Source organism: Equus przewalskii, chromosome 30, assembly GCF_037783145.1.
Source record: "Equus przewalskii isolate Varuska chromosome 30, EquPr2, whole genome shotgun sequence".
NCBI classification, from domain to species: domain Eukaryota; kingdom Metazoa; phylum Chordata; class Mammalia; order Perissodactyla; family Equidae; genus Equus; species Equus przewalskii.
The window spans coordinates 21,458,595-21,482,712 of NC_091860.1; the positions used below are offsets into that span (position 1 = coordinate 21,458,595).

The 24,118-nt window shown below is 36.4% G+C and overlaps 1 protein-coding gene across 3 annotated transcripts in view; it reads left to right on the forward strand.

Annotated features, from left to right (window-relative positions):
- UPF2 (UPF2 regulator of nonsense mediated mRNA decay) overlaps positions 1-24,118 on the forward strand; it is a 112,531-nt gene that overhangs the window by 14,862 nt on the left and 73,551 nt on the right. For all 3 annotated transcript variants that reach the window (XM_070601553.1, XM_070601551.1, XM_070601554.1), the window contains exons 4-6: positions 4,784-4,944; positions 12,823-13,020; positions 23,701-23,850. In XM_070601553.1, the coding sequence (XP_070457654.1) occupies positions 4,784-4,944; positions 12,823-13,020; positions 23,701-23,850 (509 nt within the window). The remainder of the gene's footprint in view (positions 1-4,783; positions 4,945-12,822; positions 13,021-23,700; positions 23,851-24,118) is intronic.

The following is a 24,118-nucleotide window of genomic DNA, read 5'->3' on the forward strand; positions in this document are numbered from 1 at the left end:
AATATTCAGTGTTAGTTCACTATCCATAATATATTGCCTGCTTAATCCTTCAGAAAGACTTGAATGAGAATTTCTGTCTTTTTATGATTTTGAAAATTTGTCAAATTTTCATGCTTATTTTAAAAATTCATGTTTTAAAACAATAGAAAATAACAGAGTAAACAATATACAGAATAAAAGAAATAGCAAGAAAGCCAAGCAATAACAATAAAAATGAAAAAAAATAGAAAAAAGAAAAGTCTTTTTTCTTTAAGATTTTATTTTATTCCTTTTTCTCCCGAAAGCCCCCCGGTATGTAGTTGTATATTCTTAGTTGTAGGTCCTTTTAGTTGTGGCATGTGGGACACCACCTCAGCATGGCCTGATGAGCGGTGCCATATCCGCACCCAGGAGCCAAACCAGCGAAACCCTGGGCCGCCGAAACGGAGCACGCAAACTTAACCACTCAGCCACGGGGCTGGCCCCAGATAATGCATTGTGGTTTTTTTTGAGGAAGATTAGCCCTGAGCTAACATCTGCTGCCAATCCTCCTCTTTTTGCTGAGGAAGACTGGCCCTGAGCTAACATGCGTGCCCATTTCCTCCACTTTATATGTGGGATGCCTACCACAGCACGGCTTGCCAAGCTATGCCATGTCTGCACCCGGGATCCGAACCAGTGAACCCTGGGCCACCGAAGTGGAAAGTGCGAACTTAACTGCTGCGCCACCGGGGCAGCCCTGAAAAAATGTCTTTTAATACTAGAATTTTTTGAGGCATTTATGACTTTTCTTGCTTATGAGATATAATGCTTGATTCAAGAATAGACTATTTGATATTTTCTGTGTTTTACAATATTAAATTAGTTAAGTCAAGGATTGATGTACCTTAGAGGTGCTTCCAGACCGTGATGTCTCATATATATTGGGTGAAGGAGGTCTACTTTCTTTTATTTTTATTATGATGAATAAGACTCGGAATTCATTTAGTTTTCCTGGCTTACTTTTCACATCTTTAAAATGGTACCAGTACTTCCCTATCGTGTAGTGCTCTCGTAAGATGGGATGAACTTGTTGATAATACATTTAACAGTGGTACTGACTCAGTTAACTCCATTTGTGACAGGGATTGGCAAACTGGCCTGCAGGCCACATCACGTCCACCACTAGTTTTCGTACAGCCAGTGAGCTAAGAATGGTCTTTACCTTTTTAAATGGTTGAAAAAAAATTAAAAGAATATTTTGTGAAATATTATATGAAGTTCAAATTTTGTTGTCCATAAATTTTTATTGGAACATCGTCACACTCTTTTGTTTGCATATGACAATATGTAATATTTCAGTATGGTTGCTTTTGTGCTATATCAGTTGAGTAGTTGCAACAGAGACCGTATGGTCTGCAAAGCCTGAAATATTTATTATTTGGCCCTTTGCAGAAAAAAGTTTGCTCACCTCTGATTTATGACAATCTCAAAACAATGGCTTTCAATTCAACTTTCTGTAATAGCTGTGCCTCTGAAGAGATTGTAATGAAAATGTGTGGTGAATCGTATCTTCAACTTGATTTTGCTTAGTGACATATTCCCATGGAATTCACATAAGAAATTTTTGGTGAGATTTATACTGATGTACAGAAAGGTTCTCTGGTCAAATGTGCTGTTTGATGTTTAGTTCCCTCATATAGGTCTTCTAAAAATTTAATCAAACTGAAAATCTTTTCCTATAGGCTTCATAAACTTATAAAAAACTGACATAGAAGTACATTGATTAAAAAATGTTTCATTTTAATTTTATTCAAATCTCAAATTCTAGGGATTTTGAATGTTCAGACACCTATGATAGGTTATTTCTCTGCTTCAAATCTGTAATCTTTACTACATGCCACGGGGTTAGTCAGGTATTTAGTAAAGGTATATTAAATAAATGGTCGAGGAAATGCGTGTGACTATATAAGTTTTATGTATAACGTAGCTCTTCTAATGCCCTTTCGTTGGTATTCTGTACTGCTTGTCACGTGCTCAGTGTGAGATTGATTAGAAAACAAGCCAACCAAAATCTAAGCCTTTTACTGAGGACTGTTCTCACTAGGTAGTACCCCAAGCACATATAAATTAAGTTTTTAGGTAAATTAGTACTGTTAAAAAGTTTGATCACAGAATTGAACTTTAGGGGAGGGTGAGGAGTCTCTCTGAAGCTTCAAAGTTTTAAATTGGTTCCAGGAGGACTGGAAAGGGCCTAGAATGCATACAAAGGGACCTGTCATAGAATCAAGCCACTTTCAATTGACCCAATGCAAAGTTCCAGGCAGATGTTTGAAAGTGAGGTTGATACTGGAAAAGGAGTGTGCATTTGCAATATTTATTTTTATTTATTTATTTATTTTGGTGAGAAAGATTGACCCTGAGCCCACATGTGTTGCCAGTCTTCCTCTTTTTGCTTGAGGAAGATTGTTGCTGAGCTGACATCTGTACCAATCTTCCTCTGTTTCTTTTTTAACGTGAGGTGCCACCACAGCATGGCTTGATGAGCGGTATGTAGGTCTGTGCCCAGGATTCGAACTGGCAAACTCTGGGCCACCGAAGTAGAGCACGCAAACTTAACCACTATGCCACTGGGCACCGCTCATTTTCTATTCTAATAAATAGTCATCACCTTCCTACTGCTTGTATATCATAAATCCTTAGTGAATATTGTATAACCTAAAACTGGATATATGTTCTTCAGATGACCAGCCTGTCACAACTTGTTAGAGAAGTAAAGTTCCAGATTGTGTTATTTTGAGATATTTCCCAATTTCTTTTCGAGTACTGAAATCATTTCACTTCTTAACTGTCATGAGAGGTTTTGAAATCCCTTAGAACTATCATTATCCCTTTTAATGTTATTTGCTTCAGAATAAACTCTTGTTTTTATTAATTGACATTTTTCCTAATAATTCTCTGCAGGACATTTTAGAGTAGTCTACTTTTGAGTATGATTTATTCAAATAATTTATTTCATTTATTTAATTTTAATGACTTTTTTCTTTCTTTTTTTTTGGAGAGGAAGAGTGGCCTTGAGCTAACACCTTTTGCCAATCTTCCTCTTTTTGTCTGAGGAAGAGTGGCCCTCAGCCACCATCTCTGCTCATCTTCCTCTATTTTATATAGGGCTTGCGGCAACAGCATGGCTTGATAACTGGTATAGGTCCACGTCCAGGATTTGAACCCATGAACCTGGGCTGCCGAAGTGGAGTGTGCAGGACTTAACCATTATGCCACCAGGCCAGCCCCTTAATGCCTTTTTTTTTTAACTTCAAAAATGACATAACTTCCAGTTAAAAGTTCTAACAAGGTCATTCAAAGTAATGTGTCATGTGTCTCGTGGGTTGAATATTTTTAAATGCTTTGGGGTTTTGTTTTAATTTTTAAAATTCATTTATAAAACTTACTAAAAGAAACTTTGTTTTATGTATGAAATTAGTCTGAAATAAATGTTTAAAGAGAGAAACTACTCTTTAATGACAGTATTTTCAAAGTTTTTAGAGAAATACTGTTTAGCTTGGATTATTGTGGTTAAACTATTTTGGCATTTTACTAATCTTTTTGTAGAATGATATTGTCTACTGTATATTTAAATCATAAGAAACTGAGTGAAAATTTCTCATTTTAGATCCTAATAGGCCAGATTTGGCAAAAATAAAGGATTTGATTTTATGAATAGTAACTAATCTATACATTGATCTATCTTGTACTTCTAATGGGAACTGATATTCCTAAAACAGAAAATGTTGTTTAGAACATTACGGAATTTAAGCAGAAGTTTATGTGTGTACGAATTGGGTGATATGGGAAAGTTTGGGAATTGTTTCAAATAAGCAAGGGTGAGTAAGTGTGTAGGCATAGTTTTGCTACTTTATTTTCTGTAACATTTAAGAAGATAACATCACCAAAAAATAACTAATTCGTTTTCTTCCCTGTTCATAAGAAAACTCAAATGACAAGGGATTAAAAAAACCTTAAAATTACTTTTGAAGTTGACTTAGTTTACAATTTATAATTGACTTTTTGAAATGTATATTGTATTTGCATTGAAGTTTATAAATTTGAAATGTTACATTACTATGTAAATATTTAGGTATAGAAAAAATTGCATCCAGCTATAGACATCTCAACCATCTGTACTAACATAGTAAGATTTTTATTTGACTGTGTACATTTTGAAAATTTTTTAATAGTTGTACATTTCTGATTACGAGCAGCTTATTAGTGAAGAATAGAGGTGGACCGGCCTTGACTGGCTTGCTCAGCTTTGTTAAATGGATAAATAACCAGTGCTTGCACAGTAAATTGAGAATTGGCTGTATGGAAGATATGGGCTTTTTCAAAAGATAATCTTCATTTAAATCATTATGAAAGTTCAAAGATACTGATTCTGTAACCTGTTTTTGAAAACTAATTTGTTTAGGGATGTTAAGTACTTTTGGTTAATTGTATGTCTAGAGGGAGTATGGCTGTAACAAAATAAATAATTTTTAGCTATTTGGTGGCATAATGTTAAATATTATATTTCTGCAGGCTTAATTGTTAATTACACTTTATATTCTTTGAAGAACCAGTGTTAAAATGTAATTGCTTAGGCGAATTTGATTATGCAAATTTTAAGTTTCATATATGTCTTGAAAATGTTAAATAGTAAAATAAGTTGAAAAAGATTGTACTAATAAGTTCATATGATAAAATCAAATTTTATGGAACATTCCCGGTGTAACACATGATCACATCTATTTTGACAATATTATCAGATTATTTCATCATTTGTTTGTAGGCGTATTCTGCATTCTAAAGGAGAGCTAAGTGAAGATAGACATAAACAGTATGAGGAATTTGCTATGTCTTATCAGAAGCTGCTGGCAAATTCTCAATCCCTAGCAGACCTTTTGGATGAAAACATGCCAGATCTTCCTCAAGACAAACCCACACCAGAAGGTAAGCTATCCTTAAAAACAAACATTGTGATTTTTTAAAAGATTTTATTTTTCCTTTTTTCTCCCCAAAGCCTCCCGGTACATAGTTGTATATTTTTAATTGTGGGTCCTTCTAGTTGTGGCATGTGGGATGCCGCCTCAGCATGGCTTGATGAGCGGTTCCATGTCCATGCCCAAGATCTGAACCAGTGAAACCGCTGGCCACTGAAGCGGAGTGTGCAAACTCAACCACTCGGCAATGGGGCCAGCCGTAACATTGTGATTTTTTAGTAAGCCTTATCACTCACTTATCTTTAGATTTTTCAGATGTGTATTATTGAAAATTTAAGTTGTAATAGTATCTTTAAAATTTTTTGAAGAAGTGGTATTAAGACCTAATAAGAACCTTGAAAAGCTACTTGAAATGCTCCTCTGAATGGGCAAGGCTTTTCACTTAGAGAGTAACAATTAACTCATGATATTACGGTGAGTTCCCTTGGGTTCTTTTGTGATAGATATCCTTGGATTATGTCTAATGCAGGCCTGTCTTAAACCATACTTGAGGTTATAGAAAGATTCACTTTATTTCTCAGACAGGTAATAAGCTGGATTGGACTTTTGGGATTCTAATATTTCTATATTTATCCTTATTTTTGATCTATTTGTTTTGAATGATATGTTATCTTTGAATTGTTATTTAGAACTAAAGCTTACATTGTAGTTTTGTGAGGTGAACTGTTTATCATTTTGTGAAATGAGTTGTTTTCCATATTATTTCTAAGATGTTTTAAACTTTCTTGATTGTCCTTAAGTTGGTAGGGTTTCTAATATATTACTCTAACCTGTCACACCAACTACTCGATGAAATAATTATATTTATGTTAGACATGTGTTAAGTTATTAACCTTAAAACTATCTGGCAATTCTGTTTAGTTAAAAATCTTAAGAGTAAAGTATCTTTCATAATACAAGAAGATATTTTGTATTTTGTATCCTCAATAAGAAATACCTATTGTACCCTGTCAGTGCATTTATTTTGTTATATAGAATCATGTACATAATTCCTTCTAATTTTTATCAGTCTGGATCAATGAGCCTCAAACTTTTTAATTTTTTAAAAGAGGTTCCACCATAGAATTTGTGTTTTGGTTGAATCTGGCTGATTTCTCAGAACTTTCTCAGTATATTTATTACATTTTAGAACCAAAATCTTTTCATAGTGTTTTAGTATCCTTTGGTATTGAATTACGTTATTTCTACTGAAATTTAAACTCGTTTTTTCTTTTGATGTTAAATGACTTAAAAGTATTTTTAGGTGTTTTCCAGAGATAATAGATCGTGACAAAATTTTGTCATCATTTTTAAAAGATATTTTCACCAGGTGTAAAATTTTAGGGTCAGGTTTTTCTGTTCAGTACTTTAAAGATGTTGCTCCGCTGTCTTTTAGTTTGTATTGCTTCCATTGAGAAAACTGCTGTCATTCTTATCTTTGTTCTTTACATAGTGGGAATTTTTGTGTTGTTCTTTTAAAATTACTTCATTATCACTGATTTTAAGCAACTTAATTATGATGTGGCTTGGTGTTGGGGTTCATTGGACTTCTTGAATCTGTGGGTTTATAATTTTCATCAAATTTGGAAAATTTTGACCCTTATTTCTTCAAATATATTTTCTGTTCCCTTCCTGCCTCTTCTGGGGATTCAGTTACAACTATGTTAGGTGGTTTGAAGTTGTCCTTTTTATTCTTTAGTATTGTTTTCTCTGTCTTTTGTGTTGGATAGTTTCTATTGCTATGTCTTCAAATTCCCTGATCTTTCCTTTTACAGTGTAACATACTGTTAATCCTATGTAGAGATGTAGTTTTTATCTCTAGAAGCTGGTTATATTTTCTGTGGTCTTAAACATGCTCAGTCTATCTTCTAACTTGTTGAGAATATGAAATATAATAATAACTTTTAATGTCTTTGTCTACTAATTTTATCATTTGTGTCATTTCTGCATTGGTTTGTGTTGATTGATTGACTGATTGGTCTCCTCTACATCGCTAGTAATTTTTCTTCTTTGCCTGCCTGATCGTGTTTTATCAGATATGTGCTGGATATTTTTGTGTTCTTAGAAATATTATTGAACTTTGTTCTGGGGCACTGTTGAGTTACTTGGAAACAGTTTCATCCTTTTCAGGCTTGCTTTGTTAGGTGGGATCAGAGCAGCCTTTACTCTATGGCTAGTTTTCCCTGTTACTGAGGCAATATCCTTCTATACTCTACCTGATTTCCCATGAATTAGAGGATTCATGAGTAGTTATTTTCCTAGTCTCACCTAGTTCCCTCACACAGAGTATTTGATTGGTATTTGGCTGAACATTCAAGTGAGACCTTCTGCAGATCTTTGAGGTCTTTGGATTTCTCCTCTCTGGTACTCTGTCCTGTAAAATCTAGCCACTTGCACTAGAGTCTGGACTCTCAGCTCTGTTGTCCTCAACTCATGGACACTGTCGGGATCTGCCTGGCTTCTCCCTTCCCTGGTCATGGCCTGGAAGACCTTACCAGGCAGTAAGCTGGGGCAATTAATTGTAGGGCTCAGTTTTTTTGTTTCTTCTCTCTTAGGAATCACTTTCTTGTGCTACCTGATGTCCAGTGTGTGAAACCCATTGTATTATGTTTTTTGCCTGGTTTTTTAGTTGCTTTAGGTCACTGGTACTTCACCTTAGCTTAGAGTCCTAAGTTTTTCAGTGATCAGAATATCCTTTTTTACCTCACAGAAATGAGGTCATATTATATATACTATTCTGCAGCTACTTTTTTAGTTAACCGTATATCTTGATGTCTTTTCATATCAATCCATATCGAACCATCTAATTCAATTGCTGCATAGTAATAACCTACTGTATAATTGTGCTATAATTTATTTACCTTGTCCTCTGTTGATTGACCTTTATTTCTAGTTTTTACCTATTACAGTGAATGCTGTAATAAAATCTCTGTACCTCTACTTTTTGTATGCATACTAGTATTTAAGGGATAAGTTCCCAGAAGTAGGATTCTGGGTTAAAAGTGTATATACATTTTAAATTTCAATATATTGTGCCAGTTTTTCTTCTAAAGAAATTTACATGCTACTAAAGTATATGAGAATGAATGTTTCCTTACACCCATACCAAATTGCATTTCTTGATTTTTACATTCTGAGTGAGGTTGAGCATCTTTTCTTTAATTCTAGTGGCTGTTTTATTTATATATATATATTTCCCTGCGTTGCACTGATTTGATTCCTTTACCTGCTCCTTTTTTTAATGAAATATTTATCTTTTTTAAATTGAATTGTAAAAGCACTTTGCATATAGAAGAAATTCTTTTTCATATGCATTACAAATATTTTCTCCCAAATTTTTATTGCGTTTTGATTTTGTAGCATTTTTCCCTCTCAGAAGTTGAATATTTTACAATTTATAATTACTGTGCAAATACATGCTTATTAGAAAGTGAAAGTCTCCTGTCCTATCCATTCCATTCTCCAAGATAACCAGGGTTAATGGTTTGATATAATCTGCCCAGACTTTTTTTATGCAAAACATATAATCAGATATGTGTATATAGCTTTATCGTTAATTTGTGTAGGATGCTATTTTGCATGACTTCCCTTTTCCTTTCATTAATTTTTTTGAGGTGTTTGTTCCTTTTTTTTTAATTGAGCTTATGATAGTTTACAACGCTGTGAAATTTCAGTTGTACATTATTATTTGTCAGGTATCTTATATATGTGCCCCGTCACCATTTGTGCCCACCCCTCACCCCTCTTCCTCCTGGTAACCACTAATCTCCTATTTGTCCATGTGTTTGTTTATCTTCCACATATGAGTGGAGAGTTTGTCTTTCTCTATCTGGCTTATTTCGCTTAACATGATAACCTCAAGGTCCATCCCTGTTGTTGTGAATGGGACAAATCATCAATTTTTATGGCTGAGTAGTATTCCATTGTATATATGAACCATATCTTCTTTATTCAGTCATCAGTTGGTGGGCATTTAGGTTGTTGTCATGCCTTTGCTACCATGTCTTGGCTATTGTGAATAATGCTGTGATGAGCCTAGGGGTGCATAAGTCTCTTTGAATTGTTGATTTCAAGTTCTTTGGATAGATACCCAATAGTGGGATGGCTGGATCATATGGTATTTCTATTTTTAGGTTTTGAGAAATCTCCATACTGTGTTCCATAGTGTCTACACCAGTTTGCATTCCCACCAGCAGTGTATGAGAGTTCCTTTTTCTCCACAACCTCTCCAACGTTTGTTATTTTTTGTCTTGGTTATTATAGCCATTCTAACAGATGTAAGGTGATATCTTAGTGTAGTTTTGATTTGTATTTCCCTTGTGGTCAGTGATGATGAGCATCTTTTCATGTGCCTTGTGGCTATCCATATATCTTCTTTGGAGACATGTCTGTTCATATCCCCTGCCCATTTTTGATTGGGTTGTTTGATTTTTGGTTGTTGAGTTGTGTGAGTTTTTTATATATTGTAGAAATTAACCCTTTGTGGGATGTATGATTTGCAAATATTTTTTCCCAGTTGGTGGCTTGTCTTTTCGTTTCAATCCTGTTTTCCCTTGCCTTGTAGAAGCTCTTTAGTCTGATGAAGTCCCACTTGTTTATTCTTTCTATGGTTTTCCTGGTCTGAGAAGACATGGTCCCCAAAAAGATCCTTTTAAGACTGACGTCAAAGAGTGTACTGCCTATATTTTCTTCTAGAAGTCTTATGGTTTCAGGTCTTACCTTTAAGTCTTTGATCCATTTTTGAGTTTATTTTTGTGAATGGTGTAAGAGAATGGTCTACTTTCATTCTTTTACATGTGGCCGTCCAGTTTTCCCAGCACCATTTGTTGAAGAGACTTTCCTTTCTCCATTGTATGTTCTCAGCTCCTTTGTCGAAGATTAACTGTCCATAGATGTGTGGTTTTATTTCTGGGCTTTCAGTCTGTTCCGTTGATCTATGTGCCTGTTTTTGTACCAGTACCATGCTGTTTTGATTACTGTAGCTTTGTAGTATATTTTGAAGTCAGGCATTGTGGTGGGTCCAGCTTTGTTCTTTTTTCTCTGGATTGCTTTAGCAATTTGGGGTCTTTTGTTGCCCCATATGAATTTTAGGATTCTTTGTTCTATTTCCGTGAAGAATGTCGTTGGCATTTGGATTGGGATTGCATTGAATCTGTAGATTGCTTTAGGTAGCATGGACATTTTAACTATGTTTATTCTTCCAATCCATATACATGGAATGTCTTTCCATCTCTTTATGTCGTCATCAGTTTCTTTCAGGAAAGTCTTGTAGTTTTTGTTGTATAGGTCTTTCACTTCCTTGGTTAAATTTATTCCAAGATATTTTATTCTTTTTGTTGTGATTGTGAATGGGATTGTGTTCTTGAGTTCTCTTTCTGTTAGTTTGTTATTAGAGTATAGAAATGCAACTGATTTGTGTAAGTTGATTTTGTACCCTGCAACTTTGCTGTAATTGTTGATTATTTCTAGTAGCTTTCTGATGGATTTTTTAGGGTTTTCTATATATAAAATCATGTTGTCTGCAAACAGCGAGAGTTTCACTTCTTCATTGCCTATTTTGATTCCTTTTGTTTCTTTTTCTTGCCTAATTGCTCTGGCCAAAACCTCCAGTACTATGTTGAATAAGAGTGGTGAGAGTGGGCACCCTTGTCTTGTTCCTATTCTCAGAGGGATGGCTTTCAGTTTTTCCCCATTGAGTATGATGTTCAATAATGTACTTTTGAGAGCTTTCTGAGGCAATTCAAACAGATATACCTCATTCCTCTTAACATCTATTAATATTATAGTGTATATATGTAGTTTCTCAGTCCTTATCCTATTTGATATTTAGATTCTTTCCCATTTTGCTCAGTTACAAACAATACTACAGTGAACACCCTTGTAAATCTTAGTTCACATTTGCTGTTATTTCTAAGGTCTAGATTCCTAGAAGAAATCTTGTAGAATCAAAGATTATGTTTATTTCAAATATTGATAGACTGACAAATTACACCCTTCCAATGCTGTTTCAGTTTGCACTCTGGTTAGGATATGGAGTTGTTACTTGCCTCCTGTCTTGTCAGTATTTGCTGATCTCAATCTTTTAAACATAATCTAATGGGTGAAAATGATAAGGTTTGTTTTATTTACTATTATCCTGATTAGTACTGAGGTTAAAGATCTTTTCATATGCTTTTTTACTTACCTGTTCAGAGATTTTATCCATTTTTCTGTTGAGGTTTCTGTCTTTATTTGTAGGAGCTCTTTATATTATTGATATTAATTCCTTTGTTTAAATATTGTCACACTCTTGTCTTCTAGTTTGTCCTTTGCTTTTGTTTATATTTTTCATTAGACAGAAGTTGTAAGTTTATCAATCTTTTTCATTATAGTGTATGGGTTTAGTGTTCTTTGTTTAAATATATTTGCTGTACGGCACATAAGTAATGGGTTAGGGAGCCAGCATTTTGTTGTTTTAGTGTTGTTCTTGTTTTTCCTAAATGACTTAATGAATCATCTAATTTTTCTTAGGGTCTTCCCCACCCCCCATTTTTTTTCTTTTGCTGAGGAAGATCAGCCCTGAGCTAACATCTGGTAAAGATCTTCCTTGTTTTTTGCTTGAGGAAGATTAGCCCTCAGCTAATATCTGTGCCAGTCTTCCTCTACTTTATATATATGTGGGTCACTGCCACAGGGTGGCCAACAAGTGATATAGGTCCATGCCCAGGATCTGAACCTGTGAACCTGGGCCGCTGAAGCAGAATGCACCAAACCTAACCACTGCAATGGTGCCGACCCCATTTTAGGGTTATTTTTAATCTGCATTATTGTTCACCTATTTACAGTTCTAGTTTGGAGAGAAGCACAGTGAGAATAGATAAATTTATGAATGGTCTCATGATCATGAAGTAGGAAATTCGTTACTTTTAGTGTTCTGAATTTAAGAATCTATAGTTGTATGCAAAGGTAGGCTGTGTGTGTGTGTGTGTGTGTGTGTGTGTGTGTGTGTGTGTAAATACATATGTGGTTTTCTACCCTTTACTGAAATATCTATGTATTCCTTCATCTTTTCTTCCCCCCTTTTCCAGTTATTTATCAATTGACCATTTATGGCAGTCTGCCTTATAAAACCAAGGATTATACCAAAAGGAAGGATGCTTCCTAATTAGGGGTGTTTGGTCTACATGCAAAGATAATTGTGATATAAGTGGTACAGAGTAGTCACCCAAAAGAAAGTGCTTCATGGGGGAGGTGGGGCTTTAAGCTGGATATTTGAGGAATGGCCAGGCTTATATATTTCTTATTTTGGTTTTAACTTTCATCAAGGTAGACCTTATATATCAAAGAGCCACTTAATCTCATATTAATTGCTTAAAATGTTTAAGAGAAAAGCATGTTTATCCTATGCTGTCCTCTAGTCTGTCCTGGTTTAGAACTTTACTTAAAACTCAGTTTGTGATTTGATGTTAAAGGTGGTCATGTGAATACTCCAGAGTGCTTGTTGATTGACAAAGCTCCTGATAATTGAAACACTCAAGATTTATTAGTTATAAAATTGAAAATATAGGGACTGGCCCCGTGGCCGAGTGGTGAAGGTTGCGTGCTCCCCTTCGGCAGCCCAGGGTATCACTGGTTCGGATCCTGGTCGCGGACATGGCACCGCTCATCAAGCCATGCTGAGGTGGCATCCCACATGCTGCAACTAGAAGGACCCACAACTAAAAATATACGACTACGTACCAGGGGGCTTTGGGGAGAAAAAGGAAAAATAAAATCTTAAAAAAAAAAATCGAAAATATAAAATATCTTGTCATGGTTAGCATGCTAAACCCAAAATGGTTTTAATTCCCTGTGATTTATTTTATTGTAGAGCATGGGCCTGGAATTGATATATTTACACCTGGTAAACCTGGAGAATATGACTTGGAAGGTGGTATATGGGAAGATGAAGATGCTCGGAATTTTTACGAAAACCTCATTGATTTGAAAGCCTTTGTTCCAGCCATCTTGTTTAAAGATAATGAAAAAAGTTGTCAGAATAAAGAGTCCAACAAAGATGATTCCAAAGGTAAATTCTAGAGGACAGATTGTTACATTAAGTGCTATAAAAATTAGTTTCAAAATAGTATTTGTCAAAAAATTTTTTTAATTAACTAGTTTTATAATATTAACGTGTCATTAGATTGAATGAATGACAGAATTGTATGGAATGGAACATGAAAGGTTGATAATTGACGTGCTTTCAACAATGCCAAAACATTTATGTTAATGTGAAATAATTTGAAAATGTTTATTTATAGTGATAATGAGTTAACGTGAGATCTTGGTAACATCTGAATTTACCCCCTTTGGATTGTTAGGGAAAGTGTTAGCTCTATAGTGCTCTTTACGTGTAACGCTCTTTCTAGGCTGTATATAACTAGCTCTTTGTAAGGAAGAGTTACTTTAGAGAAATCAGAAGATTTCAGATCATTAACAGAGTGGGAGGGTCTGAGTACCGTGTTTTCTAAAGGGAATTCTGCCAAACCAGAGAGGTGAAGAAGAGTAATTAGAAGGGCATGGTGACAGGGATTTGGAGAGAGGGCAGATAATTTTCTAAAAATCTACTTTTGTATTCTGATATACTTATTAGGGAACCTTTTAAAAAAATAATAGCTAATAATTTTTATTTAACTTTGTGCCAAACATCATTTTAACACTTTATAATATAAATAAGAATTCATTTAATCCTCATAATAACCCTATGAGGCAGTCGCTGTTGTTATCCCTGTTTTTCAGATAAGAAAACTGGCACAAAGAGGTTAAGTAACTACCCAGGGTTACACAGCTTGTAAGTGGTAGATCTGAAACTTAAGCCCAGTTAATTAATGACTTGTGCTCTTAATTTCCACGTTATACTCCTTTTCAAGTTATGTTAAGATTAGTAATTTTTGTGCCTTATACTAAAATTAGGAAATGAATGATATACTTTTCTTTTGATGTACAAATATTATAATACATACTACCAAAACATTCCATCACTCCTGTACCCATTAATCAGTGTCTCCCCATTCCTGCCTTTCCCCAGCTCCTGGCAACTACCAGTCTGCATTCTGTGTCCATGGATTTATCTCTTTCGAGTATTTCGTATATCTGGAATCACACAATATGTGATCTTTTGCGTCTGACTTCTTTCACTTAGCATCATATTTTGGAGATGCATCTGTATTCTGCATTTATTAGTACTCCTTTTCTTTTTATAGCTGAATTATATTCCATTATGTGTGTGTGTACTGTGGTATCCATTTGTTTATCCTTTCATCTGGTGGTGGACTTTTGGGTTGTTTCCACATTTTGGCTGTTATGAATATTGCTGCTATGAATATGTACTTAAACGTTTGAGTTCCTGTTTTCAGTTTGTTGAGTATTGACCTAGGAGTGGACTTGTGGGGTCATATGGTAGTTCTGTGTTTGACTTTTTGAGGAACTGCCAAACTGTTTTCCAGAGTGGCTGAGCCATTTTCCATTCCCACCAGCAGTGTGTAATGGCTCCAGTTTCTCCACATTCTTACCGACACTTATCATCTGATTTTCTTTTTGATTATAGCTGTCCTAGTGGATGTGAAGTGGTACCTCATTGTTGTTTTGATTGAATTTTCCTAATGACTACTGATGTTGAACATCTTTTTCTGTGCTTATTGGCTATGTGCCTATCTTCTTTGGAGAAATGTCTAAGTCTTTTGTCCATTTTTTAACTGAGTTGTCTTTTTGTTGTAAGAATTTTTTGTATATTCTGGGTACTAGTCCCTTATTAGATACATGATTTACAAATATTTTCTTCCATTCTAAAGATTGTCTTTTTACTTTCTTGATAATGTCCTTTGATGCACAAAAGTGGTTTTTTTAAAAAATGTAGACTTCATTTTTTAGAGCAGTTTTAGGTTCACAGCAAAGTTAAGTGGAAAGTACATTTCCCCACTGCCCCCACACAAACACAGTATGCCCCACTATTAACATACCCCACCACAGTGGTATATTTATTACAATTGATAACCTACATTGTATATGGAATGGGGGCGGGGTGGTGCTGGTTAGGACACTAATTAGAAGAAGAATGCTAAAACAGTTTCTTACTTTTTATGACATTCTTCTTCAGAATCTAAGTTAAAATACACTGAACCTTAAAGTTATGCTGTTGTTATGAAAATGTAGTGGAGTCATCTTAATCGTGAGAGCACCTTACAAGAGGCCGTTGTGGTGCTTTGAAAATATTAAAATCTCTTGGTTGATCTCAAAGATAATTTTATCTTAAGGTAAATTTTACTTTATATTTTATGAAGAGTAACATTGAAATACTTCAAGTATTTCAAATAGTATAGAGAATAATATATATAAAGTACTCATTTCATATACCTACTACCCAGTTTTGTCAGTTAAAAAGGCATTTCCTCACAGATAGAGTTGAAACCTCAGGGAGGACCAGCTTATAGAATGTTAGACACCTTAGTATTTCTTCTTAAAGATTTGAAAAATGTTTATGATTTCTCCCGTGATCTAGGTTTTCATATCGTCGTGCAAGTTTGACTTCCTTGAAGGGGTGTTTCTGTTTCAGGAAGTGCGTTTAGGGTCTCAGAATCTGTTGTGAGACAGTGTACTGAGTGCCGTGGGAGAGACAAATGTGAGCATGGCGTTAGTGGACTTACAGTCACATTAGTGGGGAGCAGCCAGGGACTCAGTTATAGTCTGAACTAGAGTGAGAGTGGGGCTGTAAGACAAGTACAATGCACTGTGGCAGTTAGGACAGTGGAGCCACTTCACATGGTTGGAGATCAGGTAAAACTCTATAGAAGAATGGATGGACCTTTGTGACAAACTTTGAAGCTTGGCTTGGATTTTGATGGGAGACCTGGGTGGGGTGGGGGGGGGCCTTCCAGGTAGAGAGAATGGCGTGAAAAAAGACATAGAAGGTGGAAATGATTGAGTATGTTTGGAGAGGAAGTGAGGATCGAATAATTCATTTTGTTATTTTAGAAGATGTAAAAAATTAGGAGAGTAGTGAGAAATTGATTTGGATTATTCTTGTTGCAGACCTTGAATACTGTGCAGTTGAAGTTTATATATATATAGATGTGACTGATAAGCAGCTTTTTGTTTTATAAGGGTTACTCTGTCAGTGGTATATAGGATAAATTAGAGTGGAAGTGTGGTGGACCACTTAGGTCTCTGTTTTAGTAATGGAAGACACAAGTAATGGGAGCAGTAACAAGAATGGAGAGAAGAGATATGGTCTTAGATACAGAAATATGACCAAGAATGGACAGGTAGAATTTGGTAACTAATTAAAGCAGTTAAACTTACTGAAAAGAAGAAAGTGCCCTTTTATTTGTTAGAAGTATTTTGTGGATAAAAACTATATGAGAGTTTCTCTACCAGTAACTGATTTGAACTTAAGGCATCTCTGTTTGCCTTTCATTCTTAGTAGCATGATACAAAATTAATCTTCCTAAACTGCACCACCTGTGAAATCACTAGCTTACATATCTCTGTATCCTTACAGCTTACTTTCTCAAGTTCTCTTGTTGCCCCTGTTTTTCTCCTCTTTCAGACCTCTGGTCCCTTGCTTGGCTCCCTCAGTTTTTTTGCTTTTCAATAGTCTCCGCTTGTCTTCACTTACCTCCTTTCTAGATTGGGTTATGGTATGCATCTTTAGTATCTCACTCTTGTACTTTCTTTCTCCCTCTGTCTTTCATTCATATCTGCCTGTCCAGTCCAACCTTGGATAAACTTAGTGATCTACCATATTGGTTTCTGTATCCAAACTGTTGAGCTCTCCTAGAGATGATCAGTTAGGTAGTTTGATAACTTTATAAATTCATGATCACCAACCTCAACCAGGTCCTCAGCACTGTGGAAACTTGACAGCATTTCTGTCATCAGCTCACTCTCCCACACTCTATAACACATTTTTATTCTTTCTCCAGTTTTCTTTTTGCTCCCCTCCTTAGCAGAAGATTATGCTTGATACAGTACTTCATAGCCAAGATAGAAGCCATTACACAGAACTCCCTCAACATTCTGCCCTTCTTATTTGTAAATCTGCCTGCCTTGGTGCTTATAGAATGTGTCTTCCTTGGGTAATATAGGGAACTTTTACACCTCCTATCAAAAGCCAATCTACCTTCTTCTCTGAATCTTGTCTCCCTGCTTCTCCAGAACCCTGTGCAATCCACTTTTCTATAATTAACAGTAATCAGTCTGTCTCTCCCTCTCTCTACTGGATCTTTACCTTAGTATTCAAACATGTTCTCATCTTCAAAAAGCAAAACAAAACTTTAAAACAAATTGAGAATATCCTGAAACCCTCTGGGCTTCCCGTCCCTTTCCAGCTGCTGTCCTATGTCTCTTTTAAGCTGTCTTGAAAGGATTGGCTGTGCCCCGCTTCTTCATTTTCTTACCTCCTCATTCTTCAGTCCACTCCAATCTGGCTCCAACCCCACCTCTACCCTGAACCTGTTTTTGCCGAAGTTACCGGTCACCTTCATGTTGCTGTATCTCCTGGGCGGTTTCCAGTCTTTGTTTCATTTCATTTCTCAAACCATTCAACACAGTTTACTTCTTCCTTCTTCCTATGGCTTCTCTGGCACTAAACATTCTTGATTTTTCTTTCTTTTACCTTGGGCTTCCATTTTTCATTTCCTCCTTTAAATGTCACTTTCTCAGGGTCAGATTGAACAGGAGGGAGTAGTCAGTTTAGTAATCAAGTCTAGTTAATCTAACCTCTTAAATGTATCACAGATTTGTTTTATGTTTACTGCTGCTATTCTCATCTAAGCTATCATCATCTCTTAACCTGGGCTTCTGTATGATACCTTCCATGAGGCTGCCCTGGATTTGCTTTGGCTCCCTTTTATGCATTCTAAAAAATTACTTTTACTCTCCTATCTAATATCTTTTTTTAATTGAGTGCATAATACTTTACATCATTGTGAAATTTCAGTTGTACATTATTTCTTGTCTGTCACCATATATGTGCTCCCCTTCACCCCCAGTGCTCACCCCTCACCCCCCTTTCCCGGGTAACCACTGAACTGTTCTCTTTGTCCATGTGTTTGTTTATCTTCCACATATGAGTGAGATCATATGGTGTTTGTCTTTCTCAGTGTGGCTTCTTTCACTAAGCATAATACCCTCCAGGTCCATCCATGTTGTTGCAAATAGGATGATTTAGTCTTTTTTTTATGGCTGAGGAGTATACCATTGTATATATATACACCGTATCTTCTTTATCCATTCATCAGTTGATGGGCAGTTGGATTGCTTCCATGTCTTGGCTATTGTGAATAGTGCTGCAGTGAACATAGGGGTAGGTATGTTACTTTAGATTGTTGATTTCAAGTTGCTTGGGTAGATACCCAGTAGTGGGATACCTGGGTCATATGGTAGTTCTATTTTTAGTTTTTTGAGGAATCTCCATACTGTTTTCCATAGTGGCTGCCCCAGTTTGCATTCCCACCAGCAGTGTATGAGGGTTCCGTTTTCTCCACACCTTCTCCAACATTTGTTATTTTTGGTCTTAGTGATTATACCCATTCTTTCCTTTTTTTTTTCAAAGATAGGCATCTGCGTTAACATCTGTTACCAATCTTGTTATTATTTTTTCTTCTTCTCGCCAAAGCCCCCAGTACATAGTTGTATATTCTAGTTGTAGGTCCTTCTAGTTGTGGCATGTAGGATGCTGCCTCAGCATGGCTTGATGAGTGGTGCCGTGTCCTCATCCAGGATCTGAACCAGTGAAACTCTGGGCTGCCGAAGCGGAACTTGCGAATTTAACCACTCAGCCACCGGGCAGCCCCAATTATAGCCATTTTAACGGGTGTTAGGTGGTATCTTAGTGTAGTTTTGATTTGCATTTCCCTGATGATCAGTGATGTTGAACATCTTTTCATGTATTTATTGGCCATGTGTTTATGTTCTTTGGAAAAATGTCTGTTCATATCCTCTGCCCATTTTTTGATTGGACTGTTTGTTTTTTTGTTCAAACTGTTTGCTTTTTTGTGGTTCAGTTGTGTGAGTTCTTTACGTATTATAGAGATTAACCCCTTGTCAGATATATGATTTGCAAATATTTTATCCCAATTGGTGGGTGTTTTTGTTTTGATCCTGTTTCTTTTGCCTTGCAGAAGCTCTTTAGTCTGATGAGGTCCCACTTGTTTCTTTTTTCTTTTTTTTCCCTTGTCTGCGGAAACATGGTATTCAAAAAGAGCCTTCTAAGTTTGACGTCAAAGAGTGTACTACCTATATTATCTTCCAGGAGTTTTATAGTTTCAGGACTTATCTTCAAGTCCTGAATTTGATCCAAGCTTTTTTCTCGTAATTAATTTCTAGCTTCATAGCATTGTGATCAGAAAAGATGCTTGTTATTATTTCAGTCTTCTTAAATTTATTGCAGCTTGCCTTGTTTCCCGACATATGGTCTATCCTTGAGAATGTTCTGTGTGCTCTTGAGAAGAATGTGTATTCTGCTGTTTTTGGATGGAGTGTTCTATATATGTCTGTTAAGTCCAACTGGTCTAGCTTTTCATTTAATTTCACTGTTTCCTTGTTGATTTTCTGCCTGGATAATCTGTCCATTGATGTGAGTGGAGTGTTGAGGTCCCCTCCTATTATTGTGTTATTATTAATATCTCCTTTCAGGTTTGTTAATAGTTGCTTTATGTACTTTGGTGCTCCTGTGTTGGGTACATAGATATTTGTAAGTGTTATGTCTTCTTGGTGGAGTGTCCCTTTGATCATTATATACTGCCCCTCTTTGTCTCTCTTTGCCTGTCTTATCTTAAAATCTACCTTGTCTGATATAAGTATTGTGACACCTGTTTTCTTTTGTTTGCCATTAGCTTGGAGTATCACCTTCCATCCCTTTACTCTGAGCTTGTGTTTGTTATTGGAGCTGAGATGTGTTTCCTGGAGGCAGCATATTGTTGGGTCTTGTTCTTTAATCCATCCTGCCGCTCTGTGTCTTTTTATTGGAGAAGTCAATCCATTTACATTTAGGGTGATTATCTATATATGAGGGCTTAATGCTGCCATTTTATCACTTGTTTTCCATTTCTCCTGCATTTCCTTCGTTTCTCATCCTGTGTATTTTGATCTACCAATTGAGTTATGCAGTTTTTTATGTTGTGTTTCTTTGTTTTCTCTGTATTTATTATTTGTATCTCTGGTCTGCTTTTTTGTTTAGTGATTACCATGAGGTTTGTGTTCAAAATCTCGTAGATAAGATAGTCCATTTTCTCATGGCCTCTTATTTCCTTAGACTAAACCGATTCAGTCTCTTTCCTCTTCCCCTCCTAAGTTGTTTTTCTCACATCTTATTCCATCTTGTGTTGTGAGTTTGTGGTTAAAATGGCAAGATTATCTTTGTTTTTGGTGTTTTTCTTCCCTTTATCTTTAATGTTATACTTGAGTATTTGCTGACCTGTTCTGATGTATAGCTACAATTTTCTGATTTTGGCCACCTATTTATCTCCTTACTTTGTGCTTTGCAACGTCTTTCTCCCCCCCCCCACCTTTTTTTTTCAGGTATAAGGGCCTTCTTGAGGATTTCTTGTAGGAAGGGTCTTGTGGCTACAAATACCTTTAGCTTTTGTTTATCTGGGAAAGTTTTTATTTCTCCATCATATCTGAAGGATGTTTTTGCTGCATAGAGTATTCTTGGCTGAAAGTTTTTGTCCTTCAAAGATTTGGATATGTCATTCCAGTCTCTCCTAGCCTGTGAGGTTTCTGCAGAGGAATCCGCTGAAAGCCTGATGAGGGTTCCTTTGTAGATTATTTTCTTCTGCCTTGCTGCCCTTAGTATTTTTTCTTAGTCATTCACTTTCCCCAGTTTCATTACTATATGTCTTTCAGTAGGTCTTTTTCCATTGACAAATTTAAGAGATCTACATGAATTTCTATCTCCTTCCCCAGGTTTGTGAGCTTCTCAGCTATTGTTTCTTTGAACAAGCTTTCTGCTCCATTCTCCTCCTCTTCTCCCTCTTGAATACCTGTAATTCTTATGCTGCATTTCCTAATTGAGTCAGATATTTCTTGGAGACTTTCTTCATTTCTTTTTAGTCTTAGTTCTGTCTCCTCTATCGGGAGCATTACAACATGTCTATCCTCAGTTACGCTGATTCACTCCTCTATGATGTCCCCTTGAACGTTCAGGGAATCCATATTTTGTTTTATCTCATCAATTGTCTTTCATCTCCAATATTTCTGATTGATTCTTCTTTATGGTTTCAATCTCTTTGTGAAGTATCTCCTGAACTCGTCCAATTGTTTCTCTACATTCTCTTTTAACTTCTTGAGTTTTTTGATGATAGCTTTTTTGAATTCTCTGTCATTTAGATCACATATTTCTATATCTTCAGGACTGATTTCTGGTCATTTTCTTTCTGGTCTGGAGATTTAATATTATTTTTGATACTGCTATACTACGTGGCTTTGTTCTTTAGCATCCTGGTATTATTTGGTTGCAGTTACCAGCTGTCTCCACTGGGTGGGGGTGAAGAGCCACATATTCTGAGCCCTCTGTGTTCCACCAGGATCCCAGGTGCTGGAGCTGGTGTTGGGTGGGTTGGAGGGTGGGGTGCTTTCTTCTGCATGCTCTCTCAGTCTGCTCTCCTGGGGTGTTGGCTTGATGAGGTCACCCCCCCATGATAACTTTCACCCCAGTAGGGGGCTTCCCCATAGGCTGTGAGGGACCTTGGGAATCTTTGATGTTCCTACGAATGGGTGTCCCCTCCCCACTTCCTTCCTTCTTGGAGGCTGTGCACAGTCCTGAATAGCAGTCTTTTGGGGAGGGAGAAAAGTTTTCTCTTATCCCATTCCACCTCCTCCAAGGGGGGCTCCAGCCTGTCTACCCTCCGACATATGGCTGCATGGGTCTCTCAGACGTCTTTTGTGTTGTATGGATGTCCTCTATTGGACTATGAATGTCTTTTTTTGTTGTATCGTGGCGGAGAGAGATTGCCGGGAGAACTCACTCCTCCATGATGCTGATGTCACTCTCACTAGGCTTTTGATTCTCCTCCCTAATATCTTTTTTTTTTTTTTTAAGATTTTATTTTTTTCCTTTTTCTCCCCAAAGCCCCTGGTACATAGTTGTATATTCTTCATTGTGGGTCCTTCTAGTTGTGGCATGTGGGACGCTGCCTCAGCGTGGTTTGATGAGCAGTGCCATGTCCACGCCCAGGATTTGAACCAACGAAACACTGGGCCGCCTGCAGCGGAGCGCGCGAACTTAACTGCTTGGCCACAGGGTCAGCCCCAGCCTCCCTAATATCTTTTAATGGCCTTACATTTATTTGGAATATAATGTAAACTTGTTGACATAGTCTCCAGGACCTTGCATAGTTTGGTTCAAGTCTTTCTTTCCAGCTTTATCTGTTACCACATTCCCCTTAGTTTTTTCTCCTTTTCAGTCTGCAGCAGGCCAGTCCTCTTGCCTCATGGCCTTCATACATTGTTCTCTTTTTCTGCTTGGAACCCCCTCCTCCCCATACCCCTCTTGACTCCCACATGCATATTAGTTTAATTTCCTCAGGTAGATGGTACATTTCTTGATAGCAAGGGTCACATTTTAAGCTTTTTCTGAATGTTCAACAGCTTAGCGTCATTCTGACTACATAGTGGCTAATCAGTAAACTTTTATTTTTTGCTTGCCAGACATCAGGGGACCCTGGGGAGTGAGTGTATGCTCCATATGGGCAGGGGATTTTGTCTGATACAGTCAAAATTGTATCATTGGCACTTAGAACAGTACTTTCGCCTGTAGGAAAAGTTTAAATGTTAGTTGAATGAAACCATGAGTGAATGAGAAAATAGTCTGTCTCCATTTAGAGGCAGCAAAACCAATCCATACTAGTTAGAGCTTTGATTCTCCCAAATAAAGTATGGCATCAAGTATCAGTAAAACATTTCCACTTTCAATACAGAAATTATAAGATTAGAGACTGTAAGAGAAGATGAGGCTGAGAAGTATAACAATTTCAGTCGTTTACACTAACTTCACCACTCTTTTAAGCATAAATTCTTCAAGTCGAGTTTTTTACTTAACGAAAACTTGCAAACTCAGGTAAGGCTAGTATAGTGAACTGGCAATTACCTATTCACGCAGCAGTCAGTCTTGTTAAAATGAGGTTTAGTTCTTTTTCATCCTTCCTATTTAGCCTTTTACCAGTTCCTGGCCATTATCCTTTGTTTTGTTGCATTTTTTGGCATCCTCCAACCCTTGACATCTAAATTATAAGGATGTTTTCCTAATTGGTCTTTCCTGTCTAAGTGATCTTGTATATTGTTGGTAAGTTAATTTTTACATCACATTACATTTAAATGTTATCTCCTGTTCATGATCTGGCAAAGGTCATACTGAGTAAAAGAGAAAGTCTGAACTCATCTTGGAGTTTGAGACCCTCCTTAAACTGAGTCCACTTTATATAATCAACTTTCTTTTCCCCTTATGTTTACCACAAATCCTCATGCTGTGTATTTCTCCATTCACCCTTCTAGCCATCCATCCATCCATCTATCCATTTGTTCATTCCTTCAGTGAACAGATGGCACGTAGAATCAAAGAAGTTATGGTCTTTGTTCTCAGTGAGCTTATTGTGTTTTATAGTCTGAATATCTGAAATTTATTGCAAATTTGAGAATCCTTATCTATTTTTGCAGCAGGATTTCAATATGACTTTTAATTCAGAGATACTGCTTCTTTATTTTCGAACAGAGGCAAAAGAACCTAAGGATAGTAAGGAAGTATCAAGTCCCGATGATTTAGAACTTGAGTTGGAGAACCTAGAAATTAGTGATGACACTTTGGAGTTAGAGGGTGGCGATGAAGCTGAAGATCTTACAAAGAAACTTCTTGATGAGCAAGGTAAGTAAGCACTATTTTACCCCAAATTTTAATTTTTGAATAGTTTTTATGCACAAAGCTCTTGCGTAAGAATATGTATCTTTACTCTTTAATACCCTGTTTTCTTGTTGTTTTCAGGCTGTTACTGTTTTGGCATTTGATTTAGAACAGAAGCACTACATGTGCTATATTATGTGATTGCAAGCTTTAGTCATCTGAACTCTAAATATCTTAATAGATATTTCTTATACTCCTCTACTTGCCAGCATTGTCCTGAATGTATTTTAAT